The sequence below is a fragment of the Schistocerca americana genome, chromosome 7 (assembly GCF_021461395.2).
Source record: "Schistocerca americana isolate TAMUIC-IGC-003095 chromosome 7, iqSchAmer2.1, whole genome shotgun sequence".
In the NCBI taxonomy this organism is placed as follows: Eukaryota; Metazoa; Arthropoda; class Insecta; order Orthoptera; family Acrididae; genus Schistocerca; species Schistocerca americana.
Genome location: NC_060125.1, coordinates 586,122,444 through 586,146,432, shown reverse-complemented (window position 1 = coordinate 586,146,432; position 23,989 = coordinate 586,122,444). Strand labels below are relative to the sequence as shown.

Below are 23,989 nucleotides of genomic sequence, written 5' to 3'. Positions count from 1 at the left end.
TCGAAGCAAAGAGGCTGTTACACGAAATTAGAGTGAAGTCTCATGGAGGGACCAATGGTTTGCTCGATTTGCTTAATTACCACTGCGGAATCACCCAAAAGGAAGTGAGGAGTTCCAAACATATTGTGAAAACTCCGTGTGTTGAGACTAGTTTGAGGAAACATGTGCTTTGGTGGACCGGACGTGAGATGCAAATGATTATCATTATGTGCAGAACAATATCATTTATGGTGTACTGGGAACAGTCTTGAGGATGTCCAAAGGATTGGAAGCTGTCGACAGATCATTAGTCCTCCAAGCAGGGCAATGCAAGAGGGTTCAGCTGAATCCACCACTGTATTTGGCGCCAGGGACAAAAGGTGATTACTCACAAATGTATGTGTCCTAGGTTTTAGAAGGCTCTGAGCACTATGGGACTTAACATCTGTGGTCATCAGTCCCCTAGAACTTAGAACTACTTAAACCTAACTAACCTAAGGACACCACACACATCCATGCCCGAGGCAGGATTCGAACCGGCGACCGTAGCAGTCGCGCGATTCCGGACCGAGCGGTTTTAGAAGGATGATCAGTTCAACCTACAATAATGATTTCCTACTCATGTTGAATGTTTAACTGTCTTTGAATATGACTTATTTCATTGCTCACTAACTGGGTTGAGGGCGGAAAAGACCCACCATAGTTTAACAACGAAGTTCGATAAATACTGAGAAACCAAAGGTTTTTGCATTCTCGGTTCAAAAGAGAACGCACAAACGACGACAGGTGAAACTTAACAGAAATTCTTGTACCTGTAAAAAGATCGATGCTAGAAGCTTGAAATATGTACCACCGTCATACGTCAGCAAAAGATTTTGCCGATAAACCAAGAAAATTCTGGTTCTACGTCAAATCACTAAGGAGGTCTAAGGCTTCTAACCAATCACACAGTCTGATGTGGCAGTAGAAGACAGCAAAAGTAAAGCTGAACTTTTGAATTTCGCGTTTAAGAAATCGTTCACGCAGGGGACTCGTACTAAGATATTGTCGTTTAACCGCCGTAGAGACTCGCTGGAGCAGAGAAACAACTGAAAGAGTTGAAAATAAATCAGTCGCCAGATCCCGGTGAATTGCAAATACTGTTCTACAATGGTAATGCCATTTACTAGTAACATAAGAAAATTTAAGCCAGACTGGGGCTCGAACCCGGGTTTTCCGCTTTCCGTTTTAACGCCTCGGCCATCCGATCACGCCTCCAGGAACGACCGAAACTTTCATATATCCTAGTGTCTACGTCTCACAGTGATCGGATACAAATCGCATGACTCCTGCACAGGCAAAGACGTTGTTCTGTTCGTTAGATTGTCTTGCTTTGCCATGAGATACAGTAGGGCAGTGTCTGTATTTTATGGTGTCTGTGAAGTTAATCATGGATAATGTGATGGACGGTGTTATGTCTCGTTTGCACGCTGTGTAATTCGTGGATACAGGATCGAGGAACCGATACTGCACATGAACAGGAAATTCGGATATAAATTGTTCTAAATCTAATATCAAGTAGTAAAAATTATACATAGTTTTGTTGCTGTATTTGCAGCGCCAGTTGCTAACAGCAGCTTTTAATATATACGGATAGAAAAGATTTATAAATATGTCGATATCAGCACAATGTTTTTTCACAAGACGCCGAGCCCTGGCTCCTGTGAAAGTTTGTAAATATTATTCACCTGGCAAACACACAAAATTGAGTCGGCGCATGAAAATTCGAGTGTAAGTACATCTGCCGCTGGAGCTCCGGGGAGTCGATGCTTTCATCTCATTGACAACGGCGTCATCGTTCGTGGTAAGCCGGCCGAGGTGGCCGAGCGGCTCTTGGCGCTACAGTCTGGAGCTGCGCGATCGCTACGGTCGCAGGTTCGAATCCTGCCTCGGGCATGGATGTGTGTGGTGTCCTTAGGTTAGTTAGGTTTAAGTAGTTCTAAGTTCTAGGGGATTGATGACCTTAGAAGTTAAGTCCCATAGTGAAACTTCCTGGCAGATTAAAGCTGTGTGCCCGACCGAGACTCGAACTCGGGACCTTTGCCTTTCGCGGGCAAGTGCTTTACCATCTGAGCTACCGAAGCACGACTCACGCCCGGTACTCACAGCCTTACTTCTGCCAGTACCTCGTCTCCTACCTTCCAAACTTTGCAGAAGCTCTCCTGCGAACCAAGCAGAACTAGCACTCCTGAAAGAAAGGATATTGCGGAGACATGGCTTAGCCACAGCCTGGGGGATGTTTCCAGAATGAGAGTTTCACTCTGCAGCAGAGTGTGCGCTGATATGAAACTTCCTGGCAGATTAAAACTGTGTGCCCGACCGAGACTCGAACTCGGGACCTTTGCCTTTCGCGGGCAAGTGCCTGGTTCGCAGCAGAGCTTCTGCAAAGTTTGGAAGGTAGGAGATGTACTGGCAGAAGTAAGGCTGTGAGTACCGGGTGTGAGTCGTGCTTCGATAGCTCAGTTGGTAGAGCACTTGCCCGCGAAAGGCAAAGGTCCCGAGTGCGAGTCTCGGTCGGGCACACAGTTTTAATCTGGCAGGAAGTTTCACATCAGCGCACACTCCGCTGCAGAGTGAAAATCTCATTCTGGAAACATCCCCCAGGCTGTGACTAAGCCATGTCTCCGCAATATCCCTTCTTTCAGGAGTGCTGGTTCTGCTTGGTTCGCAGGAGAGCTTCTGCAAAGTTTGGAATGTAGGAGACGAGGTACTGGCAGAAGTAAGGCTGTGAGTACCGGACGTCAGTCGTGCTTCGATAGCTCAGTTGGTAGAGCACTTGCCCGCGAAAGGCAAAGGTCCCGAGTTCGAGTCTCGGTCGGGCACACAGTTTTAATCTGCCAGGAAGTTTCATATCAGCGCACACTCCGCTGCAGAGTGAAAATCTCATTCTGGAAGTCCCATAGTGCTCAGAGCCATTTGAACCATTTTTGTTCGTGCTAACGCCCTCGAGTCGCGGAGGCGGCTTTAGGAAACGCGGAGGCGTATCTGGCGGCGCGCGTATTTGAAAATGTGGGCGACTGGGTAGCGGCCGGTACCGCAGAAGGCAGCTCATACACCAGCATTAAGATAGCATAAAACGGAGATTAAAAGGAGCTGTTAATATAGCAGAAAACTGATGATTATAGTTCGATGCAAGCATGTTGAAGATGCAGAACAGTTGCTCTGGCATGCACGTTCTCCAGATATCTCAATAGCTGGTCATGCACTACAGAGAGACAGTCAAGCTATCAGTCACTCCGTGTGTTGCAAATTTTTATGACGAGCAGCGTAAAGGTTCACTACGACCTCTCCATGTGGTGAGTCTCCTGTGGTGGCTACTGTACGTGTATTAGCAGCTGTACGACACTCTTGCACTGACTGAGCTTCTTGTTTTCCCTTGAATGACGGATGTCAATATAAGGATAGGTAAGAAAAGTTAGAATAGTGTTCCTCTTAGTCAGTGTGCACAATTCAATGCGCTGTAGTTACAGCAAAAATGAGGAGGTATTCTCTCATTCTGCCAGGCAATGAAGTGTCGGTGTAACTTGGTACATCTACCCAGCATTGGTGACTTTTTGAATGATCAATGTTCCAAATTTATGAGAGTAGTAGAATGGCTTCCAAAATGCATTAACCCTGCTAGGGTGTACAACTGACGTGAACAGCGTCAGGCGCTCAGTGGTGCACGGAAATGCTGCATACTCATGTGACACAGCGTTATCACCACTGTTTGAAAGGAACACCTATGTGTGTCTCTCTCTGGGCAGCTGGTTCGAATCGTGCAATATCCAGGTTTGTGGAGCAATCTGATGAGGCAAAGGCTCGATGCTGAACTGCGTGGGAATATGAGAACACACTTACTCGTCACCAACGTTTTGGTCGGTAACACTGACCAGCAGAAGAGAGAGGACGCCTTATTGTGCACTAACTGCATAGTAGCACCTTCACATCGCCTCAGAACAAGTGACGGATGCGCTCAATATTTTGTTTTATCGTCCACCTTTGGTTGGAGACTAGCGGCAGTCAGGCTCTTGAATGTCTGTGGCAAGCGTGGGCTGCCTGTAACACAACAACACAAACGGCTACATTTGGAGTGGCGCCCTGACCTAGAAGCATAGACTCTGATAAATGGCATCGTATTGTACGAGGGCAGTTCAATAAGTAATGCAACACATTTTTTTTCTGAAACAGGGGTTGTTTTACTCAGCATTGAAATACACCAGGTTATTCCCCAATCTTTTAGCTACACAACACTATTTTTCAACGTAATCTCCATTCAATGCTACAGCCTTACGCCACCTTGAAATGAGGGCCTGTATGCCTGCACGGTACCATTCCACTGGTCGATGTCGGAACCAACGTCATACTGCATCAATAACTTCTTCATCATCCGCGTAGTGCCTCCCACGGATTGCGTCCTTCATTGGGCCAAACATATGGAAATCCGACGGTGCGAGATCGGGGCTGTAGGGTGCATGAGGAAGAACAGTCCACTGAAGTTTTGTGAGCTCCTCTCGGGTGCGAAGACTTGTGTGAGGTCTTGCGTTGTCATGAAGAAGGAGAAGTTCGTTCAGATTTTTGTGCCTACGAACACGCAGAAGTCGTTTCTTCAATTTCTGAAGAGTAGCACAATACACTTCAGAGTTGATCGTTTGACCATGGGGAAGGACATCGAACAGAATAACCCCTCCAGCGTCCCAGAAGACTGTAACCATGACTTTACCAGCTGAGGGTATGGCTTTAAACTTTTTCTTGGTAGGAGAGTGGGTGTGGCGCCACTCCATTGATTGCCGTTTTGTTTCAGGTTCGAAGTGATGAACCCATGTTTCATCGCCTGTAACAATCTTTGACAAGAAATTGTCACCCTCAGCCACATGACGAGCAAGCAATTCCGCACAGATGGTTCTCCTTTGCTCTTTATGGTGTTCGGTTAGAGAACGAGGGACCCAGCGGGAACAAACCTTTGAATATCCCAACTGGTGAACAATTGTGACAGCACTGCCAACAGAGATGTCAAGTTGAGCACTGAGTGTTTGATGGTGATCCGTCGATCATCTCGAACGAGTGTGTTCGCACGCTCCGCCATTGCAGGAGTCACAGCTCTGCACGGCCGGCCCGCACGCGGGAGATCAGATAGTCTTGCTTGGCCTTGCGGCGATGATGACACACACTTTGCCCAACGACTCACCGTGCTTTTGTCCACTGCCAGATCACCGTAGACATTCTGCAAGCGCCTATGAATATCTGAGATGCCTTGGTTTTCCGCCAAAAGAAACTCGATCACTGCCCGTTGTTTGCAACGCACATCCGTTACAGACGCCATTTTAACAGCTCCGTACAGCGCTGCCACCTGTCGGAAGTCAATGAAACTATACGAGACGAAGCGGGAATGTTTGAAAATATTCCACAAGAAATTTCCGGTTTTTCAACCAAAATTGGCCGAGAAAAAAATGTGTTCTATTACTTACTGAACTGCCCTCGTATTTAGCGGTGAATCGAGGAATCTACACTATGGCGCGTCCTCATCCGTCAGTGACCAGGGGAGAGACATCATTCTTCCAACGGTCTGGAGAGGTACAGCGGTTTACTCCTGGTTGACGCCAGTTGGGTTGGGGAGCCAGAGAGAGGGACTTGGCTGGTAGTGAAGGAGGGAACAGTACATCACAGACAGACAGCACTGGCATGTTACCTCTGATGCGACAATATTGTGCTGCCATTTTTGTAACAGGACAGTGTTCGAACACACATAGCACGTGTCTGTATGAACTCTTTGCGTGGTGCTGGTACACTCATGTCCAGCAAGATAGCCAGATCTATGCTTTACAGAAGTGTTTGCGATCAGTTTACACATCAGCTCTGTCCCAGTACCAATGTCGAGGAAAACCTGGGTCAATTAAATTAGTTGTCCACAACTATTCCTCAGGAGGAGATACAACGGCTTTGCGACACCTTCTCATCCGAATCAGTGCATGCACCCAGACCAAATGGGATGCAACTTCATACCGATAACTGGGCTCATACTGTCATGTAAATTGGACTTGATACAGTGATCACTGCAGTAACGTCACGTACCCTCTCGACCAGGGAGATGTAATTTTGTTTGCTCCTCTCCTCTTGGGCGCTCCACATTTTTCGTCAGGCAGTGTATGCCTGGTAGTGGAGTCCACTGGGAGGGTCGAGCGAGTCGCAGGACGCGGTTGGCCCACGGACGTGCCCACGGGCGCCGGGCCGCGCCGCTGCTGGGGCTGGGACTGGGGCCGCTTTGATGTGCTGCCAGGCATTCCTGGGCAGCCGCCGCCCCCGCCGCCGCCCACGCTCCTTGGCAGGCGCTGCGCCCGTGTGCCCACCCTGCACAAATGCGCCCTCCTCCGCGCTCGGAACAACATTTCGCCGACGCCGTAGACACGCCAGACCTTTCGCTTTGAGGAACGCTTCAGCCTGTAGTAGTCCTTTCACTGTCATCCGGAGGAAATACCTCTATTGGCGGTGTAAACCACGTCTAATACGAGTACTGTCCGCAATATTTTGAATAGTATGTTCCCTCAAAGAAAAAGACCTACTTCGTTTATGTTCATGTTGTAGTTTTGTTAAAACTCTGCCGTCATTGCTGCTCACTGGCCAATAATTCCTAAATTAACATTTATTAGGGCTAATAAACTATTTGTATCACTTATTATTTTCATTTTATGGTCAATAGAGCGTGGTTCACGGCATGTTTCTGTGAGGAAAGTTTCGTTTCATGATACTGGAGACATCGTCAGAGACAATAAGATGATGATGATGTTTGGTTTGTGGGGCGCTGAACTGTGTGGTCATCAGAGCCCGTACCAAGGCCTAATATTACCACAGTCCAATCTCTTTTACACGGTCTAGTGTAGCCACGGTCACGAATGATGATGATGATGATGAAATGATGAGGACTACACAAACACCCAGTCCCCGGGCAGGGTAAATCTCCAACCCGGCCGGGAATCGAATCCGGGACCCCATGATCCAGACTACTATCTGAATCTCTACAGCTTCTAATGATGACTCCATCCTTTTCAGACGAACTATTGCGCACAAAAACGATTGTCCTTGAGCTGCAAACCTGTTAACTGAATACATTAATTCTGTGGAACGAAAGTAATATAGTGTTTTTCATTGGTTATAATGTTGTCTACCAAGAACCGACAGAAGAATCAGTTAACATGCTACAAACATGCTTTGGACAACGGCCTAGCGCTCACAAAATGAAAAGAATCAAGGATACAGACATTACCATTCCCTGTTTGTATGATTAACAACTTCTTCACACATAGTTCGAATTACATGTTGATTTTTGAAAAACGTGGAAAATATTTGCTTGAAGTGACTCGCTCTCAGTATGCACAACTGTAATAATGTTCATCAGGTAGCGATTCAAATGTAAAACAGAATAAGTTACGATCGAAATATACGTAAAATGTTGATAGAAAGTTAAAATTTGAAACATAGCTGAGTTTATCTGCGCAAATGACGAATGTCAACAAAATGTCGCCCAAGAAATAGACAACAATCATAAATGTATGGTTTCTCCGCCAATGAGATGTGCTGCTCTACTACATCTACATCCATACTCCGCAAGCCACCTGACGGTGTGTGGCGGAGGGTACCTTGAGAGCCTCTATCGCTTCTCCCCTCTATTCCAGTCTCGTATTGTTCGTGGAAAGAAGGATTGTCGGTATGCTTCTGTTTGGGCTCTAATCTCTTTGATTTTATCCTCATGGTCTCTTGGTGAGATATACGTAGGAGGGAGAAATATACTGCTTGACTCCTCGGTGAAGGTATGTTCTCGAAACTTCAACAAAAGCCCGTACCGAGCTACTAAGCGTCTCTCCTGCAGAGTCTTCCATTGGAGTTTATCATCTCCGTAACGCATTCCCGATTACTAAATGATCCTGTAACGAAGCGCGCTGCTCTCCGTTGGATCTTCTCTATCTCTTCTATCAACCCTATCTGGTACGGATCCCACACTGCTGAGCAGTATTCAAGCAGTGGGCGAACAAGCGTACTGTAACATACTTCCTTTGTTTTCGGATTGCATTTCCTTAGGATTCTTCCAATGAACCTCAGTCTGGCATCTGCTCTACCAACGATCAACTTTATATGATCATTCCATTTTAAATCACTCCTAATGCGTTCTCCCAGATAATTTATGGAATTAACTGCTTCCAGTTGCTGACCTGCTATATTGTAGCTAAATGATAAGGGATCTTTCTTTCTATGTATTCGCAGCACATTACACTCGTCTACATTGAGATTCAATTGCCATTCCCTGCACCATGCGTCAATTCGCTGCAGATACTCCTGCATTTCAGTACAATTTTCCAATGTTACAACCTCTCGATATACCACAGCATCATCCGCAAAAAGCCTCAGTGAACTTCCGATGTCATCCACAAAGTCATTTATGTATATTGTGAATAGCAACGGAACACCTGAAATCACTCTTACTTCGGAAGACTTCTCTCCATTGAGAATGACATGCTGCGTTCTCTTATCTAGGAACTCTTCAATTCAATCACACAATTGGTCTGATAGTCCACATGCTCTTACTTTGTTCATTAAACGACTGTGGGGAACTGTATCGAACGCCTTGCGGAAGTCAAGAAACACGGCATCTAGCCTTGAACCCGTATCTATGGCCCTCTGAGTCTCGTGGACGAATAGCGCGAGCTGGGTTTCACACGACCGTCTTTTTCGAAAGCCATGCTGATTCCTACAGAGTAGATTTCTACCCTCCAGAAAAGTCATTATACTCGAACATAATACGTGTTCCAAAATTCTACAACAGATCGACGTTAGAGATATAGATCTATTGTTCTGCACATCTGTTCGACTTCCCTTCCTGAAAACGGGGATGACCTGTGCCCTTTTCCAATCCTTTGGAACGCTACGCTCTTCTAGAGACCTACGGTACTCCGCTGCAAGAAGGGGGGCAAGTTCCTTCGCGTACTCTGTGTAAAATCGAACTGGTATCCCATCAGGTCCAGCGGCCTTTCCTCTTTTGAGCGATTTTAATTGTTTCTCTATCCCTCTGTCGTCTATTTCGATATCTACCATTTTGTCATCTGTACGACAATCTAGAGAAGGAACTACAGTGCAATCTTCCTTTGTGAAACAGCTTTGGAAAAAGATATTTAGTATTTCGGCCTTTGTCATCCTCTGTTTCAGTACCATTTTGATCACAGAGTGTCTGGACATTTTGTTTTGATCCACCTACCGCTTTAACATAAGACCAAAATTTTTCAGGATTTTCTGCCAAGTCAGTACATACAACTTTACTTTCGAATTCATCGAACGCCTCTCGCATAGCCCTCCTCACACAGCATTACTGCCCATTACAACTAATACGTTGCTTATCATCTCAGATTAAAAGAACTGCAGCTGAAGGCATGGTGGAACGAAAGATTCACCGGGACGAGCCTGGATACAAGTACACAGTATATAAGGCAGATCACTGGTTATGAAGGACGCAGCTGTCATGTTGAAATTAAGACAGCAAAGACCAACCCACAAGAGCAGAGAGCTGCATATCACAAACAGCACGGTTAATGACAGGAACCGTCCTTACTCGGCGTTAGACAGGCGACAAAATCTGCATTTTATGTAGGCACCGCTTCCCTTTCTTGGGGCACTGGTAGGATACGTTTTCATATTATAGAATCAAATTTATCTACCGTCTAGCTCCAGTAGCAGCAAATACGTACATACACACACACACACACACACACACACACACACATATATATATATATATATATATATATATATATATATATATATATATATACTCCTGGATATGGAAAAAAGAACACATTGACACCAGTGTGTCAGACCCACCATACTTGCTCCGGACACTGCGAGAGGGCTGTACAAGCAATGATCACACGCACGGCACAGCGGACACACCAGGAACCGCGGTGTTGGCCGTCGAATGGCGCTAGCTGCGCAGCATTTGTGCACCGCCGCCGTCAGTGTCAGCCAGTTTGCCGTTGCATACGGAGCTCCATCGCAGTCTTTAACACTGGTAGCATGCCGCGACAGCGTGGACGTGAACCGTATGTGCAGTTGACGGACTTTGAGCGAGGGCGTATAGTGGGCATAGCGAGGGCGTATAGTGGGCATGCGGGAGGCCGGGTGGACGTACCGCCGAATTGCTCAACACGTGGGGCGTGAGGTCTCCACAGTACATCGATGTTGTCGCCAGTGGTCGGCGGAAGGTGCACGTGCCTGTCGACCTGGGACCGGACCGCAGCGACGTACGGATACACGCCAAGACCGTAGGATCCTACGCAATGCCGTAGGGGACCGCACCGCCACTTCCCAGCAAATTAGGGACACTGTTGCTCCTGGGGTATCGGCGAGGACCATTCGCAACCGTCTCCATGAAGCTGGGCTACGGTCCCGCACACCGTTAGGCCGTCTTCCGCTCACGCCCCAACATCGTGCAGCCCGCCTCCAGTGGTGTCGCGACAGGCGTGAATGGAGGGATGAATGGAGACGTGTCGTCTTCAGCGATGAGAGTCGCTTCTGCCTTGGTGCCAATGATGGTCGTATGCGTGTTTGGCGCCGTGCAGGTGAGCGCCACAATCAGGACTGCATACGACCGAGGCACACAGGGCCAACACCCGGCATCATGGTGTGGGGAGCGATCTCCTACACTGGCCGTACACCACTGGTGATCGTCGAGGGGACACTGAATAGTGCACGGTACATCCAAACCGTCATCGAACCCATCGTTCTACCATTCCTAGACCGGCAAGGGAACTTGCTGTTCCAACAGGACAATGCACGTCCGCATGTATCCCGTGCCACCCAACGTGCTCTAGAAGGTGTAAGTCAACTACCCTGGCCAGCAAGATCTCCGGATCTGTCCCCCATTGAGCATGTTTGGGACTGGATGAAGCGTCGTCTCACGCGGTCTGCACGTCCAGCACGAACGCTTGTCCAACTGAGGCGCCAGGTGGAAATGGCATGGCAAGCCGTTCCACAGGACTACATCCAGCATCTCTACGATCGTCTCCATGGGAGAATAGCAGCCTTCATTGCTGCGAAAGGTGGATATACACTGTACTAGTGCCGACATTGTGCATGCTCTGTTGCCTGTGTCTATGTGCCTGTGGTTCTGTCAGTGTGATCATGTGATGTATCTGACCCCAGGAATGTGTCAATAAAGTTTCCCCTTCCTGGGACAATGAATTCACGGTGTTCTTATTTCAATTTCCAGGAGTATATATATATATATATATATATATATATATATATATATATATATATATATATATATATATATATATATATATATATTACTAGCAGCAAAAAAGTCTCAGTATTCATGGGGTCGAAAATGCAGCTCTTTGCTTTCCACATTTTGAGAAGTGGTATGGACCAAAACAAGAAAATGCATACCTTAAAAGTTATGAGCAATTGTTCATTAGAAGAGTTGTGTTTCCAAGTTGCGAAGAAGAGTACGTGCTCAAAGCTCTTAAGGTATGCATTTTAGATCGCATGTGTACCGGACACTTTTTCCTTGTTTTGGTCCATACTACTACTTCCCAAAATGTGGAAAGTAGAAGAGATTTCCTTCACAGTATCGAAGATGAAAAATTGCTCGTAGCTCTTAAGGTATGCATTTTCGACCCTATGTTGACTGAGACTTTTTGCTTCTAGTATCGTGTAGTTTCAACTGTATGCGTTTACGCCATTAATTATGATACACACTCTTGCTACTGTGGTTCGAGATTCTTGTGTTAGTTCATGTCAAATCGCCAGGGAACCTGGCGTCAGCCAGAGAAGTGCTGTTCGTGTTCTGCATCGCCATAAATATCATCCTTACCATGTCAGTCTCCGCCAAGAATTAACTAGTATGGATTGTATGCGTCGTACTGAATTCTACCGATGGGCTCAACTTCAGGCTCAGAGGAATGACATTTTTTACTGATGAGGCTATATTCACGAACCGTGGAAATGTTAATTTGCGTAACATGCCCCACTGGACAACTCAAAATCCATGTTAGCTGCGGCAAATTGCACACAAAAACCGAGGCTGGTAAATGTATGGTGTTGGACTCTGGAGGACGGAATTACAAGCACTTATTTCATCGAAGGAAATCTTAATGGTAGAAAGCACCACACTCCTGCAAGAAAAATTAGTTCTGTTATTGGAAGAAATACCGTTAGGAAAAAGGGACAGAATGTGATACGAACACGATGGGTGCCCGACACATTTTTCGCTGATGGCTAGAAATGAGTTGCAGAGACAACGCGGAGGATATGTGTCGTAGCCGGCTCGTTCGCCAAACTTGACGCCTCTGGATTTTTTCTTGTGGGAATTCGTAGAAGACATTATTTATAAAGACGTTCCAACTACATCTGAATATATGTGAGAGAGAATTGTCAGAGCATGTGCTTCGACAAGTGCCACTGGTGATAAGGAATATCACTCAGTCCATAATAAGATTGCAGCACAGTTTTGATACCAAGGATCATCACTTCGAACACCTTCCGTAAATGGACGTTCGTTCCACCTTTGTGACCTTCGCTGGTCTTCAAAGACCGTACTGTTACACATCATTGGATCCGTCTCAGTAACTGATGTCAGAAGATAAGTACCAGACTATAGCATTCCACTTAAAAAAACAAAGTTGACCTTCATATCTCTAAAGTGACCCCACCTAAGAACAAAACCCAACGTCATATTAAGGCCCCCGTTGTCCCATGCAACTTCTGTCCACCAACTTTTAAGCAGCTTTCACACTTTCAAAACCGATGTCATATTATGGCCCCCGGTGTCCCACAAACGTTTCAGCCACTATCATGCTTTCGGAGTTTTTCTTGGTGGCAATAGTTGTTGACTCACCCTGTACACTGTAACTAAAATGAAACAAAAATATGTCCACTAATATAATGAGAATCACTATGTCGGTTTCCTGGGTGTTGAGACAAAAGGAAAATTTCGAAATCGACTCTTAAGGGAGCGTCGTTATAGTATTAAGAAGTATGCCAGCTGTGTGCTGTATCACAGTAACTACATCTGCGAGCAGCGAGCCGAGGCATATCTTACTAGCACTGAAAAATTTGTTTGAAGACTGTGATCATGCCGAGATAGGTGTAAGCAGCGGTGACTCAGGCAGACAGAAATAGCTTACACTGAAGACCAAAGTCTACTGCGACCTTCTAGCAAGCACTGAACTTCTTCTTATCGGGTCTAGCGTAAAGTGGTACATAGTAGACGTATGTCTTGGGACATTGCCGTCATATATAGGTAAGCAGCACTGTTTTTTTCTGTCACTATTTTGTGGTTATTTTATACTGGGCATATCTGCTAGGGAAGCAACGTTTGTGCTCTTTACACTGAGAAGACGCACTCCCGGTGTGGTCCTAGGATCCTGTTTTTCAAGTAAGAACAGTCAGTGGATCCCTTTAGCAGAGACGAGCCTCCGCACGGAGATGGACACCTTTCGTGGAAGCGGGGCTGCGGCCTACTCCGTGCTTTAGTGCACACAGCCAGCATCTGGCTTCTCTGACGGCAGAGGATCACTGTGATCCCCGGAGAATACTGTAACATGACGTTTTTGCCTTTTCTGCATGAACATCAAAGGACGTGACGACGCAGTGCCCCTAGGCCAGTGTGAGAGAGTTCGTTACTTTTTCTCCAAATATTTTGATGTATCCTACCAAATGTGGCGCCCCCACCACCGTGTTTGGCGCAAAGAAGTTGATCAATCGAGGAGAAACTTCCTGGCAGATTAAAACTGTGTACCCGACCGAGACTCGAACTCGGGACCTTTGCCTTTCGCGGGCAAGTGCTCTAACATCTGAGCTACCGAAGCACGACTCACACCCGGTCCTCACAGCTTTACTTTTGCCAGTATCTCGTCTCCTACCTTCCAAGCTTTACAGAAGCTCTCCTGCGAACCTTGCAGAACTAGCACTCCTGAAAGAAAGGATACTGCGGAGACATGGCTTAGCCACAGCCTGGGGGATGTTTCCAGAATGAGATTTTCACTCTGCAGCGGAGTGTGCGCTGATATGAAACTTCCTGGCAGATTAAAACTGTGTGCCCGCGAAAGGCAAAGGTCCCGAGTTCGAGTCTCGGTCGGGCACACAGTTTTAATCTACCAGGAAGTTTCATATCAGCGCACACTCCGCTGCAGAGTGAAAATCTCATTCTGGATTCGAGGAGACATTGCTCCTGACTGATGCCAACCTCGTGTTTGTTAATGTTCATTTTGTACACCAAGAGTGAAAAGTTTCTCGTATGGTGACCTAGGTTTTCATGGTATAAGGGGTACTCTCGTCCATCACATTGCCAACAGCAGTTAGTCATCCCCTCCATGCAGAGTTTTAGGAAGGTAGAGTGTTGAGGAGCGAGAATAAGGATTCATGCATATTTACCTCCCTGCTGCCATATGGTTCTCATAGGTGTACCCTCGGCTGATTTTCTGCAAATGTAATTGCGCATTCCACAGTAGTGAGATCCATATTCTGAGCAGCTTGCTACTAACTTGTTCTGGCACACCGGTTAAGTTGCTGATTTGACTTCTTGTATGTGAATTTTTCTCATTAAATTCGTGAGCTGCCCAGATAAGGACAACTTGCTGCCTTTTCCCTATGCAGCCTGCCACATTATTTGGTACCTCAACTTTACCCTTGGTCGACTTTTTGTGAATTGTGTTCACCATCAGAGGAAATAAAAATCTGTTTTGGGGACAGTAGCCTTAAATTTCAAGATTTTTTAAACGTCCTTTTGCTTGGTATACGATACACTAAAAACAAATATAACCTGTTTTACGAGGTACGTGTAAGTTTTTTTTGTTCCCACTATGTAGGGCGGAGTGGCCGTGCGGTTCTAGGCGCTACAGTCTGGAGCCGGGCGACCGCTACGGTCGCAGGTTCGAATCCTTCCTCGGGCATGGATGTGTGTGATGCCCTTAGGTTAGTTAGGTTTAATTAGTTCTAAGTTCTAGGCGACTGATGACCTCAGAAGTCGCATAGTGCTCAGAGCCATTTGTTCTCACTGTGATGGTGTTAAAAAATGGCTCTGAGCAGTATGGGACTTAACATCTGAGGTCATCAGTCCCCTAGAACGTAGAACTACTTAAACCTAACTAACCTAACGGCATCACACACATCCATGCCCGAGGCAGGATTCGAACCTGCGACCGTAGCGGTCGCGCGGTTCCAGACTGCAACGCCTAGAACCTCTAGGGCACTCCGACCGACTGAGATGGTGTTACTGTCGTGCACAACAGCTAGACTGAAGTATCAGATCCTTGTTATTGTGTGAAGGTAAGGAGCATGTTTATTGACTATGGAGAGCTGTGCTGATTTTCCCTTGGGTTACAGCTTTGCTGCGCTGATTATTGATAATCTGGCTAAAACCTTGCAGTACTCAGGCGTAATAAACCACAAAATTTTTGTATCAACGTCGCATCATTGTACAGGTGCAGGACACACTGCTCTCCAAAACAGACGACAAACATGCAAGTTTCAGTCACTCTTATAATGTTCGGCAAAAACTGATTCGGGCATGACTGGCAAGCTCTGTTTCTTCATAACATCTATAACTGTTTGTTATCGACTTTTGTTGTTTTGGTACAAAGCCACCTTTTCCGAACTTAGGATAAACATCTTGTACAATGTTGCATTCCACTAATATTCCACTGTGGTTTATAGTCTTAGATAATTGCAAATTTAATGTGCTGGTGAGGTGTAAATCATCTTTTCCTCTTTTGTCCACTATTGCCTGAGCTACAAACAGAAACAGTGCTCGGTGCCTCATCTGTTCCTCCAGCCCCCAAAATACCATCGGGATCGATTGGTTTGTCATTTTCTGACCAGATGTTTCTTCCAGCTGTCTCTGAATCTGTCCGTGAGCGGAGCCACCACGGTGTGCCTACTGCAAGATGGCACTCCGTACTACTTCTGTCCTCCCCCGAGGATGGCAGCACGTCGTCTACTCGTAAGCAGGGGAGCTACGGGTGACGGTGCAGGGAGCGAAGAAGTAGTGTCAACCACTGTATCCATTTTCATTAGATGTCATTTATATCCTATAATCAATGTTACAGCCGTCATTAAACATTCACTTTGTTCAGAGTGAAAGATATTAGTATAGATTTGCACTTGCAAACTGTCAGGTGCCACATCGCCATGTTATACTTTTCCTTCAAGTTGGATACGTTTCATAAATTGTAAGCGACTTCTTCCTAATAACTTTTCTATAAAAAAAAGGTGTATTCAAAACGAATAAGATCTTCAGCAGAACCTGAACTGACTGATTTTTGCATAAAAAGCCAGAACAATCTCTCCGCTCGCTGTTCTAAGTCGTTTGGCGAATCAGTGTTTAGAGAAGAATAGCCAGAGAAACTCGTGCGGAGATATTATTTTCTTTCTTAGTAAAGTGCAGTAAAGGTTTATATCTCTTTTTTTATTATTCACTTGGAAATGCGCAGTAAATGTAAGCTGCACCTCAGATGAATATGTTCTTAGTAATGTGATAGCAGTTTTCAATGATATTTCAGACAGTATAAAATAGATTACGGGTACATGGACGTAGTAAGTATTGATGGTGTGATGGTGGAAATTCTACCTTACAGTTCACAATGCGTTACCTGATAGCATTGCCAAGTTGATAATATTGATACCCTTTCTTACGATTTAGTTACTAACGAGTAATTTCTAAATATGTGAGTCGCTGAAACGGTATTCGTGGTAGTCCAGCCAGTGATTTTGGACGCTGCATGCTTTTTATCGCTTCTTCTGATGGTTCATTTCTTCTCTGCATGTTCGTACAGTGACGAAGGAAGCCTAATTTATGTCCTTTTGCTAATAATTGTGTTTTATGTACACATTATTTACGTAAGGAGTACAGAAAATAAAACATTGCTTGCAAAATGGAACTGGAAAGGAAGTGTAACATAACTGAGCAAAATCCTTACTGTGCAGATATAAGGAAGATATACGATGAAGCCACAGTGTGACTCATGGAAAGCTTATGTAGTATTCAGTTAATGGTACGTAACATAATGAAATTCTACAAAAGTTTTCCAGCCGGAGACTGGCAGTGTTCGTTGCAGTTAGTACGCATTTAAAGGGTACTTGTCCTACATGGCATCACAGAAAGGCAGCGTTACTTGGCCTCAAGAAACCACTGTTGACAGTCATATTCTTGCAGGTGTAGATTACTGGCCGGTAGGATACTGCATAGAGTACTAAATGTGAGAGTATACAAGAATCAACGTACGACTATCAGTCGTGCTTCTAGATACGTACGAGTATATCAAAAGGTAAGTTATGAACAGTAGAGTTCAATTTAACCAACTTTAATACATGTTTAAGGTTGGCCTGTACGCTCTCTCTTCGAAAACAATGGTAGAAAAGAAACCACATACTACGAGTTACATTAAACATCGTCAGTTGTCCTCTCACCTTTCAGAAGTAAAATGTTAGAGACCGTATTTCGACTGCGGCATCGATAGCTTTCGTGGAACAATTTGGCGTTACTCTAGCACAAATTAATGCCGATTTCAGAAAACCACGGAAAAGCTAATCATGATAGCGGGATGGGGATCTAAACGATGATCATTCCAAACAGATTTAGGAGAAGGCACTTGACGGCACCTACTCGTCAGATTACGGAAACAGCTGCTGTAAATTTTCAGTTTCGATATTCATCATCAGTGTACGGTGTAAAGTGCATTTGTGAAGTGCAATACCCACTTTTTGAAATCAGTTTTCTTTCTGTAGTGACAGCTCACATAATCATTCTAGAATTTTGAATAGGAAACACGCCAAAGAAATAAAACTGCAATTTAGTGAGGTCTTTGCTATTTTCCGTGCGAAAAATAATTTCAAATTTTTCTACATATTATAGGTGCAAAAAAAAATGGTTCAAATGGCTGAGCACTATGGGACTTAACAGCTGTGGTCATCAATCCCCTAGAACTTAGAACTACGTAAACCTAACTAACCTAAGGACATCACACACATCCATGCCCGAGGCAGGATTCGAACCTGCGACCGTAGCAGTCGCGCGGTTCCGGACTGCGCGCCTAGAACACATTATAGGAGTTGAGCAGCAATACGTGTAGTAATTGAAGTATGTCATAAGCCAATCTTTAATTAATGGTGCAGAATGTTTTTACCACTTCAACACAAAAGTAAGCAGGAAGAACGCACATTACAGTTTATCGTCACATAGATGACGACGTCATTAGAAGGAAGTGAGAAATGCAGATTAAGGTTTATCGTCCCGTCGACATCAATGTCATTAGAGACCGAGTACAAGCTCGGAACTTTTAAAGGAAGGGAAAAGAAATCGGGCGAGTCCTTCCAAAGGAACCACCTCGGCATTTGCCTGGAACTTAGGAGAATCATGGAAAACCTAAATCCGGATGGCTGGACGCGGATTTGTTTATCGTCCCCCTCAAAGCGAGTTCAGTGTGCTAACCACTGCTCCATCTCGCCTCGTACGAGTTCACTGGAGACAGAGCATGCCCTCGGAATGGGACGAAAGGGCGAAAGAAATGGCTTTCAGAGCAACCATCCCGGCATTTACCTTAACTGATCAGCACCCAGCTGCTTTACACTGTTGGATCATGCAACAATGACCGCAACGTAGTATCTCCCTGCATCCATTGCTACCTCCATACAACCAGCTACAGCCCCAGCCACAGTCCATTTGGAGAGAAATTTTTTTAGCCTGTGTTTATAAATGTCATGTCAAGAACTTTCTCCTGTGGACGTGATTTACTTTCCGGTTTGCTGAATATCATGTGAGAAGGGCAAGGAAAGTAAGTTACTTTGTATTTAAATATTGTCCTATTAATACGACGCTGGATTGGTATAATAACTGAAACCTATTTCCTTTCCTTTCAGTAAGTTTGATCCAGTAATTTCATCTTCAGAAAACAATGATATTGTCAAGAAGTGTGCAGAATACTTGTCAGCTCACCAGATAAAGGCAAACGTGGTCAAATTACCACACGATGTCAGAGAACTGAAGTTATATTTGTAGGAGATCTGTATGGTCCAAAGGAATGTGTAATAAAGGAGATGCAGAGGGAAACTAAATTGTTATCTTTTTGAATGAATGGTTACAATGAATCCCTGAAACACTATTACGTAAATGTATTAAACAGGTGTTCGATAAAAACTTTGACCCGTATCTGCCATTGAATAACTGATAGTATGGGATCAAGATAAAGGCGTTACCGAAGAAAATGGATACATTTTCCTTCACTACATTTATGGTCAGAATTTGTTAGAGGGTCTATAAAATTGCTACTGAAGACAGGTGGTATCATAAGCAGCAATGAGATTCGATCTTGGTGCCTCAGAGTCTACCAGGGCTAGACAACAATACGTAAACTTTCTCCTGAATGGAGAGACTTTAATGCTGTTGACACAACTTATTTGCAATTGTGAGAGTCTTAACTATGTATTTGGAGTACTTGCACTGTGTAACGTCACTGAAAACGATACGACGTAGACGGGTTCTTTTAACTCGATGACATAAACTGCAAATTGTTGTTTAGGCCTGTCACTAAACGAAAGTGATGTCGAGCGTCCAAACTAAGATCATTAAGTTCATAATCTGAGCAAATATATGTAAGCAAATGTATTGTAATGAGTATAAAATGAAAGAGAGATACATTACAAGAGTTACTTCATTTATTTCGCGTGGACGCAACCGTCTTTGGTGTAGCTGTCGAAAAGTGTTCTGCTGCCACATACAATCACAAAAATGTGTTCAATATTTTCTAACAATATAAATGTTATTGTATCTGGAAATAACAACTATTTTAGGGTCCACTTTTGTTAAAGGACACGACTGTTGAACAATCCTTGGGAGCAGTCAGTCACAACGGTAAAATATATTGTGTTATGGGCCTAGAGCGACTTAAAACTGAGCAACTACGTACAAAAAATTAATTGAAAGATGGGCAGGTGACACACTGAGGTTCATAGGAAAGGGTCCTAAAAAAACACGACACAACCGGGAAAGAAGGAGGTTATCAAGTTCCTTATTCGAACGGTTCTTGAAAGTTTTTCGTCAGCCTGGGGCTCTTCCGATGTAGGATTAGTAGAGGGGATAGAGGCGATCGAAAGAAGAGCAGCGCTCCAGCGATTACGTGCCCTTTTCAGTTGGGCAGTGCTTATCGAACAATTTCTGAGACCCGATTGTAAGAGATCTGTATACTCTAAACGAAAGTGCAACAGATAAGCACGAGAAATTTTTATAGTTATTTTCGCGACAATGATCTCGCGATTTACTGCTGTGCAATATTCGAAACCGGTTTTCTAACAAAACTGGCGTTGTGGCCGAGCGGTTCTAGGCGCTTCTGTCCGGAACCGCGCTGCTGCTACGGTCGCAGGATCGAATCCTGCCTCGGGCATGGATGTGTGTGCTGTCCTCAGGTTAGTTAGGTTTAAGTAGTTCCGAGTTCTAGGGGACTGTTGACCTCAGATATTAAGTCCCATAGTGCTCAGAGCCATTTGAACAAAACTGAGCAACATTACTACGCCCTCCATTGGGTTAACGGAGGGATCTTAAGAAGAAGGTGAGAAACATTTGGGCGGGGCCGTCACATAGAGACTCAGTATAGTTCAGTGGCAGACGCTATTAACGAGGCGGCGTCCATCATAGAGACGTTTACTACTAAAATTCCGAAAACGTGTGTACAAATAAAATCAGTAATATGTTACTACCTCAAACATGTACCTCACAAAGTTACAATGGCGGGAAAATCAGGGAAATATGAACTCAGACGGGAGCTTGAGGAACGTAGATACTGACATTCACCATCTGGGAGAAGAATGAAATGATAGTGTCCTACACAACACAGTAAGGTATCTTAAGGGATGTAAATTTAAATGTATAATTTTTTGTTGCTTTCATCTAGGAAGTCGTTTCCATTTATCGACACTTGAGACATGTACAGCGAAATAGTGCGATGGACTGACGAACACAGGTGTCTGACAGCAAAGGAAACTTGGCAGCAGGATAGATGGGCAATGTTCGTTACAGTCGGGAGTATATTAGGATGACGAAAAATATATCAATGTCAACCACAAACCATTCAATACAGCAAACAAACTCATAGAGGGTCCGCTATATTAGAAACGACACACAGCTCAAATCAAGCGTAAAGTTATAGCTTACGTCAAGCGCATAATTCTGTATTATTATTGCGACTAACCAATGCTAGAAGAACTTAATGTTTGTGTTGTTGTTAAAAAGTGCAGGAAGTACGCGAAACTCCTTCCGTAAAATGACTAAGTGTACCGAGATTACGTCGCAGTCCTACACAGTTAATTCTATATTATTATTGCGACTAACCAATGCTAGAAGAACTTAATGTTTGTGTTGTTGTTAAAAAGTGCAGGAAGTACGCGAAACTCCTTCCGTAAAATGACTAAGTGTACCGAGATTACGTCGCAGTCCTACACAGTCATCACCGCCTAGAATGTCACATGTCCTCTCTGTGTGAGACACTTTGAGTAATCGTGTCACCAAACTCGTGTGTGATACGGAACTCAAATAGGAGGGTGTAGAAGAATTTGTGCCGTACGAACAAGTGGAAACCAAGGCAAAATATTCATTTTAGTAATATAAGTAATGATTCACTGCAGCTATGTTTTTATCCTGTATGTTCTTCAACAAGTGATCAGCTCAGAAATACAATACAGAAAGGATTATGTAATCATCATGATCGTCACGAGTATGGTCATGAAATAACATTTTTCTAATATTTTATGTTATTCCGGTCTTTCTTTTTCTCAGCTATTGAACTGTATTTCCATCGTGTCAGCTAAGCACTACTTGCAGCTTACGTATATGATGTAGAGCGCCAACCGAATGGACGTAAAACAGAGAACGAAACTTCCGCTGATATCTACTGTCATTCTGATGCTAAGTACTAAAAATATTGCCATGCACAGAACGGAATACAATCAACAAATCACTCAACCTCTTGTGACAGTCTACACGACCAGAGGTTTCATATACTAGCATTTATTGGCATTCAACCCTTGTTTTTGGAAAGGTGCAACTCGAGTGATAAAAAGTACCATCCCACAGCGGATTTTCGTATCACAAAATTAATGGTGGAGCTCTCCACGAATCGCTTATCTCTCGGTGTTGGCTACAGAGGCGTGGTTAACTCATTTATACGACACGATAATCGCTTGTATCGCACATCCAATGTGTATGTCCTTTTCTATCACTGCGGTTCAAACCTTCAAAATGAGTGTATATTAATCAAATGCGAAAAAAAAAACTGATTCTCAACGACAAACTGGGGCTACTATGATGATGCGATTGCCAATCAGGTATTTCGAAGAGATTCGTCTTTTGTGTATGTGTGTGTATGTTTGTGTGTGTGTGTGATTAACAGATGTTAAATTATTGCACACGCAGTGATTTGTAGAACATTGATAGTCGTAAAATTCAGACTAATATACAGAGCCGTATCGCTCGTATGCACTTTTTGTAAATCGTGATGACGAAATAGGGCAGAATAGTATGGAATTATTACTAGTTATGTACTGTTAGTGATGGTCCTACCTCTTTAAGTACTCTGTAATAAAATTGGGAGAGTAATATGACAACAGACAAAGTGCCTTACTATCTAATAAACAATGACGCGAGTACTCCATAAAACCTGTTTAAGTACCACGATGATATAAATCGTTGTGTGAGAAAAGTGCTAGTTTTAGGCTATTCATCTAAGAATTTCTTCAAAGTAATATTCAGAATTTTCATACTTCAAGTAATTTTCGTTGATCTTCTTGACCAGCAGTTAAAAGTGACGTCATCCGTGTTAAGAGGTGACTTGCCAAAATTGTAACTGCAGCTACGCCTTTTTTAAGCATGGGAAAGATACAACGTATACATTTTAATTTACAGGATTTTTGCTACAAAAATAGATACAGCTATAAATCGAAATGCCTGTCGATATTTGAAGCTTGAATTTTGTTCACCGCATGATTCGTTGTGTGGGAAGTTATTTTAAATTATGTAAATGTAATGGCAGCCGTCGAAAGGTTTCATATGTTAGAATTATGGGTACTCATGTCACATGAATTACGTACAAAATTAAAATTTCTTTCATTTTCGATACATACAGGAATAATGCGAGAACAACATTAGCTCATTGTCAGATTTGGGGAACTATGTTATGCGTTATTCAAGAGACTCAGGCGATTGGTTAATTCTAGAAATTTGAACAGGTGTTCAAACGAAAGTCGTCTGTGGGTGCAAGGTTTACAACGTACAGAGTTGGACCTCACGGATATTAAAACAGTGCCATCCGACATTCGAGTATCGCGTACCCTTGCAGCTACAACGACCAGGCCTACCAGTGATGCTCTCGAGATGATTAGAGGTCAGCGACGAATCGTGTTGCTGACCCTCGAACCTTTTCAGTTAATCCAGTGTGCTGCAATGTCTGAACACACGGAGTAGAATGAGTGCTCCTGGAGTGTGAGGGAGGTCGCAGGGTGGGGGCCGACTCACCGTGAGCGAGGAGGGCGAGGCACGCCACAGCTAGCGCGGCGCGCGTCATACCGAGCGCATCACGTATCACGTGGCGTCGGCGCCGGGACGCAGCGCGGGCGCCGCTCTCTGCTGCCCTCTGCCCGCGACGACTACCGCCGCCAGACTGGCAGCCCGACGCAGGCCGGCCGGCCGAGTCCCGTACGTAGACCGCTTCCCCCACCACTCGCCGCTTCCCCCCACCACGCGCGCCAGCCACTGCCAGTGCGCCGCGCCCGTCCTGCGACCGCCTGGTCCATCCGCAGAGTTGTCGACGCCAGCATCAAGTGTCAGCTCGGCGGGCGGTGGTGGACGCCGACCGTTCGACGTCCAGACCACTCGCTGCGTGAGGCATCGCTGCTCTGAACATTCGACTGCCTATATTGCCGAGTTAAAGCCTTACTTTCCCAAACTCCACAATGTTGTAAG

General features: G+C 44.7%; 1 protein-coding gene and 1 non-coding gene across 2 annotated transcripts in view; one reads left to right on the top strand and one right to left on the bottom strand.

The window, feature by feature from the left end:
* LOC124622132 (carbonic anhydrase-related protein 10-like) overlaps positions 1-23,685 on the bottom strand; it is a 403,585-nt gene extending 379,900 nt beyond the window's left edge. Inside the window, exon 1 of the mRNA XM_047147753.1 lies at positions 23,543-23,685. Within this exon, the coding sequence (XP_047003709.1) occupies positions 23,543-23,591 (49 nt within the window). The 5' untranslated portion in view covers positions 23,592-23,685. The remainder of the gene's footprint in view (positions 1-23,542) is intronic.
* On the top strand, positions 2,767-2,841 carry Trnas-cga. The gene has a single exon. It is a non-coding gene; the product is annotated as a tRNA-Ser (tRNA).
* Positions 23,686-23,989: the final 304 nt, after the last annotated feature.